We start from the raw sequence: 14,828 nt of genomic DNA, 5'->3' as shown, positions 1-14,828 counted from the left end.
TGGCATACCTGAGCTAGAACCATAGACCTCCATGGTAGGGACAGGACTATCCATTATCTGACTATGCATTATCTTTTACACTTTATAAGCTCTCTGGAATTACATGGTGGTGTTAACATGCACTAAATAATCACTTTCATACTTCCTTTGCTATTAACATGACATTTCACTGTATACGAAAGGCAATTTCTTAGGATTCTTAGGCTGGCCACAACTCAGGTGAAGTACTTCTTTAGTAATGAGTGATTAGTAACATGTTACATAGTGACCAGTGACTTAAGCTTATGCTGGATGGCAAAAACATGAGAAGTGCTCCATCTACTGACCCGTGTGCGTAGTAGATCATTTTTTAAAAAAAATAATGCAGTAGTTTCTTCCTTAATAACAGAGCAGAACACATTTGTAACATGGAGATTTTCTTTCAAATGAAAAGTTTCTACATAACCTTAGGAATTCACTTAACCAACCTATTGATAAAATATGCTGTGTGAATGCAGAAGTTATAAGGATACAGCTCAAACAACTGGGGCTGTTGGGTATACTAGTAACCCAACTATATATAATGCTGGTAATATATACTGGTACGATCAGCCAGCTGCATTAGGGAAAGGGATTCATGTACACTGAAGAAGCTGAACTGTAGATATAGTCTTCAAAATACTGAGGCAACGTGTTGCTCATCAATCAGATGATACTGATTTTTTTGTTTAATCAGAGCTGTACAGAGTATTTAATACTAGAAATAAATACTAGTACACGCTTGAAGACAAGGTTTAATAATCGATAAAAATGTACAAAAATATTCAAATCAGAAAGGTTTCAGAATGTGTACCACGGTAGTTAATATCTGTCACTGAAAAGGGATGATGGAATTTTCCTCCAAGCAGAGGTTATTAAAAAAAAAAAAAAAAAAAAAAAAAAAAAAAAGATTTTCTAGACATGAGTATTGCAACTACTACTAAAAATTTGGTGGTACATTCTTCAGCAGATTAAGGCAACATATTGAAATAAATTTACAATTTGATTTCTGTTAAATTTCCTTAACATGACAATAAATGCTGAAATAATGCCCTTAGCCATTTATCAGGTATTACTTCAATACAAATGATAGCTATATTACAGCAGTGTCCTCTAGTGCCACTGTAATGAAGGGCCTACCTATCACATTTTCATCATAAGCACCTTTTTGCAGGGGTTTAAAACATTACTTTAATACAAATTATCAAAACCATCAGTTTGGCCAGTCATGTGATACCCAAACAGCAGCTTCAATTGTGGATTCTTTTTTGTACTGTAAGTTAAGAAATGGATTCATTATTCCCCTCCCCTTTCCAGCCCCCCGTCTTTCAAAAAATAAGAACAAACCCACAAAGCAAGTTGAACCACAAGAAACTATATTACGGATCTCTTTTTCTAAAGAGGAGAATTTAACTCACCCACACTGGCCAGAAGAACTAGGTTTAGTACCTTTCTAGGAAGAACTGTGTTTAGGATGTGGTTCTGCTAGAAAGGTGCCAGTACTTCCCCTGGCCATTGTAAGTAGAACCCAGAGTTCAAAAGTGAAATGTCTTCCATTAATCACATTAAACCCTGCAAATAGTTCCATGATGTAAAAAGGATACGTGCTATCCAGCCAATTAAGAACAGAATTTCAGCTTTAACTCTGAATTTCCTTTTCTGTTTTGATTTGATGCCAGGCCTGCCAGAGTGGTACTTGAATGTATTTCTTGATGCAGTAAAATTTAAACCCACTGTTATTTCAACAATGGGACTCATATCCAGCATATTAGAACCCATATCCTGAATTAGACATCGGTTTATTTTATTAAGTCATACTGTAAACATATTTGGTATAAATAATTCTCTCATTGATCTTCATCCAGTTGTTCCAAAAGGGTCCTTCTCTGTTTTTCCAATTCCCCTTCACTCAGTTCACTGCCGGAAGTATCCCAGTTACCCTGCAAGGAAGTGCACTGATTATGGCAAGAACACTTCATATATAAAACATACAACTCACCCACAGGAAGTATTTCATATTTTGTTACTGGTTTCGGATCTTCATTACAAAACAGGGTGAGAAAATTAAAGGGAATATAAACACATTTAAAGGAGTTTACACGTAAAGAAAATAAACACACACTCGAGGATCTAGGAATTGTACAAGTCTCACTCTGCAAGATAGCCACAATTACCTGTAATTTTTCTCAGTAGACATACATTCTTGTCTATCTATCACAAACTTTCCATCCCTAGACCAGTAAAGAAAATGGCACTGTGGCATGTTGTCTACTTGGACAACTGGTGTTTCAAGTGTCCTAAAGCATGTGCACACCAAAGAACCAAGCTAGGGAGCACTGGAGTGAAGCACAATATGCCTGGCTCTACCATGCATGCTACAACCCAGAAGGATGTAATGTAATCACTTTGTGGTGAGCTGGCATCACGGTGCAAAAAGCTCTTCAGGCACGTTTACTGGCATGCCATAAACCAGGTACCATGCTAACAGTGACTACATTACATCCATACGGAGCACAGCGTGCATGAGATGTACACTAGCGCTGTGTGAAGCTTCAGTCCCTGATTTGTTTTGGCATAGATTTAGGCTGATTCGATGGCCAAATCTCAGAACTGAATCAGAGGACCCTTTAATCTCTCTGAATCCAATTGGAACCCTCTGGAGAGATTTGGAGATAGACACAGCTTTAAATGTTTTTTCTACATACCTCAAGGTATGCTGAGAGGTGGGGGCACATGGAGCGTCTCACAGAAGCATGCTGGGGAGCCCCCCACGCTTGGCAGCGGACCCAGAAGTGGACCAGAAGCACTTCTGGGTCTGCCTGGGAGCACGCTGGGGGCCACCCCCATACCCCCAGCTCAGCAAATGGTGCCTCCTGGGTCGGAGGGGGGTACCCAGGGTGTCCCCCTTCCATGGCCGATCACTGAGCCAGGGGGCACTCCCAGTGTGCTCCCCAGCAGACCTGGAAGTGGACTGGACATACTTCTGATCCACCACCAAGCATGTGGAGGGCTCCTTTCACTCCTGTGGGACACTCCATGCACCCCAGCATTGCAGTATTCACAAGTCACACTGGTGCCTTGAGGTATGTAAAAAAAACTTTTAAAGCTATGTCTATGTCCGAATCAGTGGGGGTCACTGATCCCTGTGCTAGAAGCACTCGAGTCCTCCTATAGGTGCCCTACAAAGGAACATGCTGCTCTACAAGCTCTGATGTTCAAGCCATTTTCCACACCTGGCCTCTGCCAGGCACCTTGAGACACATGAGCACCCACCATCACCATGGAGCAGCCACCTTTCTGCCACCTACTACAGCTGCCCAGAACATGGGCCAGCTATGCCAGGAAGCCAGGAGCCTGCAAACAGCTGCACTGAGCTCTGACTGGGAAGGGGCCTGCGGCAGTCAACCCCCATCCCTCTTCCACTGTCTGCCCTGAGACGTGTGCAGCTGCTGCCACTACAGAGCCCAGCTGGAGCCTGGTGCAGCTGTTTGCAGCCTCCTTACTGCCTGCCACAGCTGCACCGGAATCTGGAGCCCCAGCCCCAGCTTTATGGTAGGTATAAGCACATCTAGGGGCACACAGTGGGCAAGGGCTGTGCTGCCTCTGGCCTCTTCCTGGCTGTACATCTCAAGGTGTGTGTGCACCCACCACTGCTGCAGAGCCCAGTCAGGGCTCCAGACCCCAGTGCAGCTGTTTGCAGCCTCTTGACTGCCTACCACATCCAGCCTGGGCTCTGGGCAGCTGCTGCCTGCCACAGAGCTTGGGCTGCTCGCAGCAGGACTTACAGCCTCCCTGCCACCTGCTGCGAGCAGCCCAGAGTCCGGGGCTGATGGCAGTTGCCCAGAGCCTGGGTCAGCTGTGGCATGCTGGTCTCACATGCCATTCTCTGGTGCATGTGTTGGGGCTCACTGATCCCTGTGCCAGAAGTACTCAAGAGTCCTCCTACAGATGCCCTACAAAGAAACAGGCTGCTCTACAAGCTCTGATGTTCAAGCCATTTTCCACACCAAGCAATAAGGTGGATCGGAGATAGTGGGGACAGTGGATAAAACACTGTTTGTATCCTACTTATGTAGACAATGGTACACATGCAAATTGTTCTATTAATATAAATGGACCTCATTTTCAGTTTTGTGGCAAATACATTACTAAATATCAGTTTTAAGAAGTTGCATCTACAGAGATGTCAGTCCTGTTCTGAGGACAATCTTAAAATTGTACTGAAACATGTGGCCCATCTGTTTGATACACATCCAGCTTTGGTATCCTCAGCCTAATGGGGAGTCAGGAAAAAGAATTCTCCCCCTTAAGACACAATGTCTCTCTCTCTTTGTCCAACTGACACTTACCAAAGAACACTATGAAGCTAGTTGTCAAACGTCCTAAAACAAAGGAACTTCCCAAGTTTTACTGCCTCTTACTTGCCTTACTCTGTTATGATTTGCTCAGAACCTAACTTTTGACTTTAGAAGATGTATGAAGCTGCCACTTAATGTGCAAATTATTAGTGCTATGCTAATAAAGTCTATTTGAGCCATATTAAGTTGCCTAGTTAATGTACCATTGTGCAAGAGTGAACTTTGTAGGGTATCAGCTGGCCACTGATCAGCTGATCTCCAGAAGGAATGCATGCTATATACAAGTTAATATGAAAATACTCTTCAGCTTTCGTAACTTCAGAAAATATTGTTTGTGGTCACTTTTATCCCACTCTTATTTGATGCTGGTGATGCCTTACCTGGAATATGGTGTCTAGTTTTGAGCATGCATTTTAAGATGTGGACAAATTAAAAAGTCCAGTGGACAGCAACAAAAATTATTAGAAGCCTCAGAAATATGGATTGTGAGGAAAGGTTGAAAGAACTAGGATCATTTACTCTGGAGAAGAGGACTCTAAAGGAGTGGGATTTGATACAGTCTTCAGATACCTGAAGGATGGTTATATGGAAGATATGGAGGCAGTTAGGCAGAAGGCAGAGCAGTGTGGCACTAACATATTCAGAGACATAAGCTTTCATAGATGATAGGCTACAGCCTACTCCATCAGGTGCTATGAATGGACTTGCAGAAAGGAGGCAGAGGTACTAAATAGAAAGGAATAAGGTCATTTAAATATGAAAAACAGGGAAAATAGGGGGGAGGAGTAGGGAAGAGAGGAGGAAAGGAAGGTAAAGATGTATTAATTTTCTGTGACTGCAGGGGACAGGACAAGGTACAATGCCCATGAATTACAGAAAGGAAAATGGTGATTGGGTACTAAGAAAAGAACTCTGAGGGTGTCAGAGACCCACAACATTTTGGGGGTGTTGTGGAATACATGCATAGATTGCTTCATGAACCAGGACTGCTGCTAGTGTGTAATCTCTGCTTATAGCTAATATATAGTGTTTAGCTCTGTCATGCTTCATTCTTTCCTGCCCATGGCAGGGGGTCAGACGATGATCTGCTCAGGTCCCTTCTGACCCTACCTACTATGAAACTATAGAATCATAGAAAATTAGAAGTGGGAGAGACCTTAGGAGAGGTCATCTAGCCCTGCTCAAAGCAGGGCCTGTCCCAACTAGATCATCCCAGATAGGGCTTTATCTTAAAAATCTCTAAAGATGGAGATTCCACAACCTCTCTGGATAACCTTTTCCAGTGTTTTACTACTCTCCTAGTTTTTTCCTATCTAACCTAAACTTTTCCCCTGCTGCAACTTGAGACCATTGCTCCTTGTTGTCATCAGCCACCACTGAGAATAGTCCAGCTCCATCTTCTTTGGAATCCCCCTTCAGGCAGTTGAAGGCTGCTATTAAATCCCCCCTCAGTCTTCTCTTCTCCAAACTAAATAAGCCCAGTTCCCTTAGCTTCTCCTCAGAAATCATGTGCCCCAGCCCCCAAATAATTTTCATTGTCCTCCACTGCACACTCTCCAATTTCTCTACTTGCTTTGGACACAGTACTCCAAATGTAGCCTCACCAGTGCTGCAGAGGGGAACAATCACTTCCCTTGATCTGCTGGCAATACTACTACCAATGCAGCCCAGCAGGTTGTTTGCCTTCTTGGCAACAAGGGCACACTGCTGGCTCGTTAATCTTATTGTCCACTACAACTCCTAGGTCCTTTTCTGCAGAGCTGCTGCCTAGCCAGTCCCCAGCCTGTGCAGTGCATGGGATTGTTTCATCCTAAGAATCCTAATGCTATCCTCCAGTATATCTACTACTCCCCTAGCTTGGTGTCATCTGCAAACTGGCTGAGGGTGCACTCTTTACCATCTTCTGGATTACTGATGCAAGGTACTGAACAAAGCCAGCCCCAGGAAAGACCTTTGGGGTACTCCACTTGATACTGGCTGCCAACTAGACATTGAGTCACTGGCTACTAACTCTCTGAACCCGATGATCCGCGCAGTTTTCTATCCACCTTACAGTCTAGCCCATACTTCCTTATCTTGCCTGCGAAAACATCAGAGACCATATCAAGAGCCTTGCTAAAGTCAAGGTACACTGTAGCCACTTGTCTCCCCGCATCCACAGAGCCAGTCATCTATCTCATCATAGAAGGCAATCAGGTTGGTCAGGTATGACCTGCCCTTGGTGAATCCACACTGATTGTTCCTAATCACACTTTTTTCCTTCAAGTGCTTAGAAATTGATTCCTTGAGGATCTGCTCCATGATTTTTCCAGGAACTGGCATAAGGCTGATTGGTTGTAGTTCCCTAGATCCCCCCTTTTTCCCCTTTCTTAAATATGCTTGCCCTTTTCTAATCCACGGTCTGCCCTGATTACCAAAAGCTTTCAAAGATGATGGCCAGTGGCTCTGCAATCACATCAGCCAACTCCCTCAGCACCCTGGGGTGCATTCCTGTTGAGCCCTACAAACTCAGATATGTCCAGCTTTTCTAAATAGTCCCTAACCTGTTCTTTTGCCACAGCTGGCTGCTCACCTTCTCCCCAAACCGTGCTACCAGGTGCAGTAGACTGGGAGCTGACGTTGCCTGTGAAGACTGAGGTGAAAAAGGCATTCAGCACTTCAGCCTTTTCTGCATCCCCTGTCATTAAGTTGCCTCCCCCATTCAGTAATGGACCCACACTTTCCCTGATTCTCCTCTTGTTACTGATATACTTGTAGAACCTCTGTTACCCTTCCCGTCCCTTGCTAGGTGCAACTCCAATTGCATTTTGGAGTTTGTCTGCGTAGATTAGTGTTTAATATGAATGCATTTTTATATTCTTATAGTACAGCTGGGATTGTGTAATGTGGTAATAATTAAGGTTAGGCTGGCATAAAAATGAGCCACTGCCATCTTATGATAGGATATCTAATAATTGCCACTTTGGTCTCTCTCAGGAACAAGTTGTGTTAATTTGGGCTGTTGTTGGTGAAAAGGACGCCAACCCCTGTTCATTAAATAAAAAGGAAACAAGAAAAAACAAAACAAAAAAACTTACAGAATCTTTTCCAGGCCGTTTTTTGGGAGGAGATTTATGCTTTGATTCAGATCTTTGTCTACTTCTATCCTTTTCATTCTCTCTCTCCCCTTTCCTGTCTTTTTCTCGTTCAGCATCTGATTCTGGTGAATCCTGTGTAGTAAGTAAGCAAACATAAAAAGTTAGTTTCAACATATGCATTGTATTTACTATGTAAGATATACAGAATGTTATTATAGACCTGGAACACCATTATAAGCTACATAAGGAAGCAGGCTCTTTCGAATTGGTTCACTTTTAAAGTAAACTAGCCACACAGCATGAACATGGCACAAGAAAAAGTAAAGTATAAATACATATAAAAATGTTTTAAAAAGGAAAACATGTTTACTACACCTTTAATACAGCAAAAAATAAAAGGAGTACAGAAGAACTTGTCCTACTTTTGTTTTCTAATCAATGTACAAGGAACTGGGTTGTAATAGTTGTTTCTCTCTCATTACCTATATTAACCAAGTCATCCATCCCATACAGCATTTAGAGAAGGCTGAAGGTGTTTCCTATTGTAACTAATGGCAAAAAAAGAAATAATTTTATAACTGGATGGCTGAGGTCATATCTAAAACTTTTTATGCTGCTGGGGTTTTGGTGGGATACCAAATTACATATTAGAGGACCAAGATCTTGGACAGCCATCTTATTCAAACTGAAATAAACATAACTGGGATCACAAAGTGAAGCCTAAGCGGTTCAGCTGTTTCTCAAACAACAGGACTGTAGGTCAGAAATCTCTCTTGTGTGTAAATGAGTTCAGTATCCATGCCCTGTCTCAAGAGTGCAGCTAAATGCGATTTACCAAAACACAGAAGTACCTTGTGTTTTGTAGCATCATCATAATCCACAGCATCTCACAAAGTGGGCTTTCACCTGCAAAAACCTGTGCCTTTCTGAACGAGTTAGTCTCCAAGGTTTACTCTGCCCTGCTTCCTACATAATTTACTAGTAAACCCAAACTACTTTCTTTTCCCCATGAACAACATATTCATTAGTCTTGCAATGTTCACAAAAGCAAAGACAACAGCCAGGCTGTCCTTCCCTGGATGTTGTTCTGGTTCTTTTTTTACTGCTCTACTCAACATGGTATCAGAGCTCCCAAAACAGCTGTGGCATATGGTTAAGCACATGGGCATGAATTAAAAGCAAAAGAGACCTCCTGACCTTACCTACTCTTATCTGTACCACAGTAACAGCAAGTGTTTGCTACAACATTTTAAGAAAATGGACCCTTAAAAACTTTTCACAAACAAGTCTTTAGAACATGTAAGTTGAGCACTCCCAGACGATTTACTTTGAAGCACATGGAACGGGACATTATTATAAAGTACCAGCACTCCTTACCTGTCTGGTTTCACATAGCAACAAAAAAGCTGGTCTGATTTCAAGTACGTACAAAGGCTCAGCACAAAGCAAGAGCAGTTGAACTGTTCAGTGACCAACAATAAAATAGTATCTATACTTACAGACTTGTGTCTTCTCTTTTTGCTTTTCTTCTTGTGTTTTTTTGTTTTCTTATAACTTCTCTCTACAATACATGGAAACGCAAAGTAGTATCAATTACAAACCAAGACCCAGCAACAAAGTGACAAAGCTTACTTAAAGCAGAAGGGGAACAACCCTTACCAGATTCTACACTGGAAGAACGCTCAGAAACAGACCTAGATTCTGAACGCTGCCTCTTCTTTTTTGAATGGTTATCATCATCTTCAGACTCTGAGCCCTTTAAACAGAAAACCGAGTTGAGCACTATCCTAGAGGGGTATGTGCTGTAAGAGTAGTTTTTGCATAACATTCTAGAAAAAAGGCTTACCGAACGGGAGCGTGATCGCTTTCGGTGATGTTTTTTAGATTTTTTAGAATGTTTCTTGTTCTTTGAATGATGATGCTGACACTCATGCTAAAACATAAAAGAATCCACAGGTATAACAGTTTTAAGGAACACAATTAAAGCTTACTAGTCTCTTAACACTAGTTTAAAGGCAGGCTTGCAGACGTGCACATTCATTTGCAATTTCATTTTTAAAACAAGATGACACCTAAAATGTGTATTCTTTATTTAGTGTACAAGTTGCATTAAAAAAAAATTAAAGAGCTATCAATGGAGAAGTGTTTGAGGTGTAATATAAAATCAGAAGTCACACTGCATCCACTAGAGCAGAAGTTCCCAAACTTTTTCTTATTGCAACCCCCTTCCAGATTTACCAGCTGCCAGCGTAACCCTAAGCAGCATACGTTTTATATCTGAACCCCTCAAATGCCAATTATAACAACAATACACCATTACACAATTTCTCCCACATACCTCTGAGAGATATCTTGCATACCCCAAACAGGGGTGCACATATATACCAGTCTCTCTCTCTCTCTTTTTAACACACACCAACACAATGGAATTAAAACAGAAACAAAACAGAAGAACTTATGTTTGCATAAAAATAGATCTTCTGACTCCTGTTTGTCAAAGCTATTAGTACACCTGCTGATTTTTACAGCCAGAGCTAAGAAACATAATGAGCTGGATATTATTCCTTCTTGCGTATCAGAATCATTCACAAGATCAATTCTGATCACGTATGCTTATACAACTGCTTTGAAGACTGGTGTTGCCAAGGCCAGATTCTGGCTTGCAGTGCATTCATAGCATGACAATACACAGGCATGGAATGCCTCAAATGCAGGGCTGAATTTCCAATTCAGAAAAAATGCAACTACTTTTACTTGTGATCTCAGCATGGTATATAGGAAAATGTTAGAGAGAAATACCAAACTCCATGGAATAATTATTCAGAGTATAATTACGGTTTTTATAACTAAAATTTCTTAAAGAATTTAAAACAAGGAAAACACTCTGCCCATGAGATATCTTCTTTTTCAATCAAAACTTCCATAAATAGCTAACTGAAATACAATCATATTAAAAACACACACATGAAATAGTAGTTTAACTATAACACTCTTCAATTCTTTAAGTCCAGGTTTTAACATTTGTGTCATGAAGTAAGGCAGTTCAATACTGTTTTAGAAATATATTTTCCATGCCAAATTACCAAGTCATTCAATTCTTAATGAGAAATTGCTACCAAAAAATGATGTGGGGATAAAAATTGAGTTACCTCTAATATGTGCATGAAGTCTTTAAATATTCTTTTTCTTTCTGATTCTAAAGTAATGTCTTCAAATGCTGGTTCCTTCACAAATCTGTCCCTGATCTACACAACAAGAAGGAACACAAGATGAAGTATTAATATTAGAAATGAATGAATCAAAAAAGACAGTCGTGCCCTTAAGCATTACAGACCTGATTTCATAAATAAAATATATATTATAGTGGTCCATGGGTATACTCACCCCAACAGGTTCACTGTGTTCAAATTGTTTAGCACTCTGAATCATCCATATTATTTTTATATCTATGGTTTTGACATTCAACTTCTTTCTGTATAGCCCATTTGTTTTATATATTTGGCAAAACATGCAACTTATATGAAATATGATTTGAGATGGGAATTTTTAAAAAATATCTGTTCTTATATAAAACACAACTTTAACCATTCAACTTTGCTGCAGTTAAATAGGTAGTTCCCTGCCCCCATTTAACCACCAAAAAAACAAACCGTTTAATTTCCCATAGTCAATACATTTCCCCTGCATTTTCTTCATTATACATAAGTGTCTGTGAAACAGCATCTCTTTTCCTTTTAGTCCACTGCTACAGACAACACAACCACAAGTTTTCATTTATGAAACACTTTTTTGGTTTGAAACACTTAACAGAAGACGGAGACAGGAATTCATGTGGGAAGAAAAGCATAATCCCTCTTCTGAAAAAAGACAAATGATAGACCAATGACTAGAAGTGTGGTTTAATGGGAAATGGAGGAAAAAAGCCATGACAATGAATTGAATTTTGAGGAAAACCAGAGTGCCATATTGTTACAATGGTTCTCAAAACTGATGCTTGTGTTCTTATGAACAAGGGTGTTGGGAGGGGAATTTTTATTACTTAGAAAAAAATCTACACTGAAATATGTTTCAGTAGGAAATATTTAAATGGAGGATGGTGAACAATCAGCAGTTGTAAACAAGTAGTTCCAATGTAACAGGAACAAAGCACTTTTGGTTAAGCTTTCATCTCCCATATAATACGAATGTAGGAAACTATACCTTTTCTAAAATAATCATTTTGAAGTAGTACTGAAACAAACTGAGGACAATTCTACTGACATTCATTTGGGAATGACAAAGATATTTTAATGTGCAAAGTAAAATGTAAAGGACAAACACTAAATTGAAGACTACAAAATTTGCCACCTATAAAATGTTAGTTAGCATTCAAAAATTTAACAGCTAAGGTTTTCTGAGCATTTTAAAATGGCAGAATACATACATCTTCCCAAACAGCATCCAACTCAATCGGGGGTGCAGCTTGTTTCAACATACTCTTGAATGCAGACTCCTTCCGCTTCATCTTCCGAGCCTCCTCTTTTTCCCTTTCACGTTCACGGGCTTCTGCCTTTTCCAGGAGCTAAGGCAAATTAAAATGAAATCATTCAAGTGACAATGACAGTGAAATAAGAATGATCAGTTGGCTATGTGCACCTCTGACGTAAAGCCTACAGAGATACTTCAGCTCTAGCATTTTCTAGCATTAACTGTTTGTGTCTATTTAAATCATCTATCCAATTATTTGTTTAAAACCAGTATTTGTTCTGTTCTCAAAAAAATCTCAAAAGCAGTTAAGGTCTAACAATTCAGAATGATGGTAACAGCATGCAATATTTACTAGTAGGAAGCATCAAGTTACAGTGTGAAGACACTGCTGAATTCCTAACACAGGGCTCACCTTATTTCAAGGATGGATATTTAAGTTTTGAACAAAAGTCTGCCTTTTACAGTTTGTAGTTTAGAAACCATTAATGACAAGAAAGACATCAAGTAGGAACAGCGTCTTACGATTATCTTTTTGGGTGTCTTATGACTGGTAATTTTACAGTAAAAAGACATTCTAATATAAAAGCTTACATCTGTTTATCTGTAATGCTTTTTTCACACACTGATTGGCTGACAAACAGCCAATCAGAGTGTGAAGAAGCATTCAAACAGGAATTGGCAGTGGTGGAGCTCTGCCATGATGGTAGGGACACAGCGGACAGAGGTGGTAGGCGGGGACAACCAAGAGGACAGAACAGTGGAGGGAGGCCAGCAGTGCTGGCCTCACACCCTCTTGCCCTGCTCCTTTCATGTGGCGATGATGGGGAGAGAGGGGCGAGGAAACCAGGGCTGGCGAGACCACTGGTGCTGTCCTCAGCCTGCCCCTCCCCACTTCTGTTGTCATTGCCTGCAGGGCCTCATGTGGGATGATGCGGGGGGAGGAAGAAATGGGCCCATACCCCAAGCAGGAGGAGGGAAGGTGGGAGGGGAACAGGCTTGGACAACACTTATAAAACTATTTTATTATGTCAAAAACATGGCATGTCACAACTTACACTATTGAAAGCCAGTTTGATATTGCCTGCATCTAAGGTTGTAGCTCTTTTAGTTGAACTGATGACTGCAACAAAGTCTTCAAAAGTTGTATTCACTTCAACTATAAATCCTTTATCCTGCAAGAGAACAACCTCTTTGATACCAGGTATGTCAGAACCCCTACATCAGGACCAATGCACATCAGGGTTTCTAGTTACACTAACACAATTCCAAGCAAAGAGTTCCATCATCAGTTGAATTAGTTTGAATAATGTTGTGCAAATATAAGGGAAATTTTCCTCACCTTTAAGATGTCTTTTATTATCTTCTTTTCATCGTGGTAGCGTGCTTTCAAATCTTCAACATAAAATTTGAAAAGATCAAGTGCAGTCGATCCTAATAAAAACAAGGCAAGTCAAAAGGTAGCTCTAACAGAAAAGATGCACTTTTTAAAATTTAGAAAATATACAATTATCTCCGCTCTATTCTAATATTATAAAAGCCTAAGTCTGTCTGTCCATAATGCTTTATTTGCGCTCTGACTGGCTGATGGAAACAGCCAATCAGAGTGCTTCAAGTGTTGGGGAGCGCCAGTATGATTCCAAAGCAGTGCTAATGACCAGATAGGGGGTGGAGAAGCTGAGGCCAGCAAGAAGCAGAACAGCAGCAGCATGGGGCGTTATGGGCAGCACTCCATCCCAGCCCCCTCCCCTCTGTCCCCATCATTCTTGGTGGGCAATTGACTAGTTATATAATGTCTACATAACTTCCTCTTCCAACTCTGTAGGAAATAACCTTACCAGGTTGGCCAAGCATATTAGTGAATCTGATATCAGAGCTTATGGTTGGATACAACTCCATCCAAGAAGACATTGAATGCAACTGCCCATGTTCATGCAATTCATCCAAAAATATCTGCAAAATGAGTGAAAGTGGATGGTGATATTCACATTTTTGAAGAGGCTTTGTGCACACTTAATTTTATAAAGATGTCGAACACTGTCAACTTAAACTTGTCTTTTTAAAACACAATTTAGAAAGTTTCAGACACTGCATTTCACTTGTTTTCCCAAGCCTGTTATAAAGTTCTAAATTCCTTTCCACATATTAAAAACAAATCATCCCCTTTTTAGCTAATCGGGGAAACTGACTTAACCCCACATGAAACATGAAAATCTATTAATAAAATCCCCATAAAATTTAAAAAAAGAATAATGTGTCTCATTAATATTTGTGTGCTAAATAAACAGAAGCAAAGAGGGGAAGGATTCAGAAATAAGCTCGATATAAACTGACAGTTACAATAAAAAACAGGGTAAAACAAAATTTACCTTCCCTTCAACACCTTTAGTGCTCATCACATTTGTAAAAACAGGACAATGTTTTTATTAGCAAGACTGAGATAGCATGTAAGCAAATAAATCCTTAAAAAAAGTTAGCACTGCCAACAAAGGAGTTTTCACCTGCCCCAAATACATTTAAGTGATTTCAACTGGCAAATAACACCTTGATATCAAAAGAAAATCCCTAATCATCATCATGTCTATTAAAAACTATTTCTAATTCACAAATTATTTTCAGTTCAATTAGAGCTATTTTTTAAAACTAAATATTCATTCCTTAAAATAATTTTCCTTGCAACATATACTTTGAAGACGATTAATTTTTAGAAAAGAAAACAATACAATACAACAAGGTTATCAGTTTATGAAGAGGCTGGCATTCCAGTACTCTCAAACTTCCAGAAGCTAGGAAAAATCCTACATTATGAATCAAACCACAGAAGTCAAGTCAAAGTATGAATTCAAATGTAAATGCCTCAGAGTAATAAAGAAATTCAAATGAAAAGCGTATTAAGTACTTGGCTACACAA

At 40.1% G+C, this 14,828-nt stretch overlaps 1 protein-coding gene across 3 annotated transcripts in view; it reads right to left on the bottom strand.

The window, feature by feature from the left end:
* Positions 1-755: 755 nt before the first annotated feature.
* PRPF40A (pre-mRNA processing factor 40 homolog A) overlaps positions 756-14,828 on the bottom strand; it is a 49,429-nt gene continuing 35,356 nt past the window's right edge. For all 3 annotated transcript variants that reach the window (XM_019522403.1, XM_019522404.1, XM_019522405.1), the window contains 10 exons: positions 13,756-13,870; positions 13,260-13,351; positions 12,976-13,092; positions 11,877-12,014; positions 10,603-10,698; positions 9,300-9,386; positions 9,113-9,209; positions 8,953-9,014; positions 7,454-7,585; positions 756-1,958 (listed from right to left, as the gene is read on the bottom strand). In XM_019522403.1, coding sequence (XP_019377948.1) covers positions 1,866-1,958; positions 7,454-7,585; positions 8,953-9,014; positions 9,113-9,209; positions 9,300-9,386; positions 10,603-10,698; positions 11,877-12,014; positions 12,976-13,092; positions 13,260-13,351; positions 13,756-13,870 — 1,029 coding nt within the window. In that variant the 3' untranslated portion in view covers positions 756-1,865. The remainder of the gene's footprint in view (positions 1,959-7,453; positions 7,586-8,952; positions 9,015-9,112; positions 9,210-9,299; positions 9,387-10,602; positions 10,699-11,876; positions 12,015-12,975; positions 13,093-13,259; positions 13,352-13,755; positions 13,871-14,828) is intronic.

This window comes from Gavialis gangeticus, unplaced genomic scaffold (genome assembly GCF_001723915.1).
Source record: "Gavialis gangeticus isolate Ggan-Ray unplaced genomic scaffold, GavGan_comp1, whole genome shotgun sequence".
Lineage (NCBI taxonomy): Eukaryota > Metazoa > Chordata > Crocodylia > Gavialidae > Gavialis > Gavialis gangeticus.
This window is presented reverse-complemented; position numbering and strand designations above follow the sequence as displayed.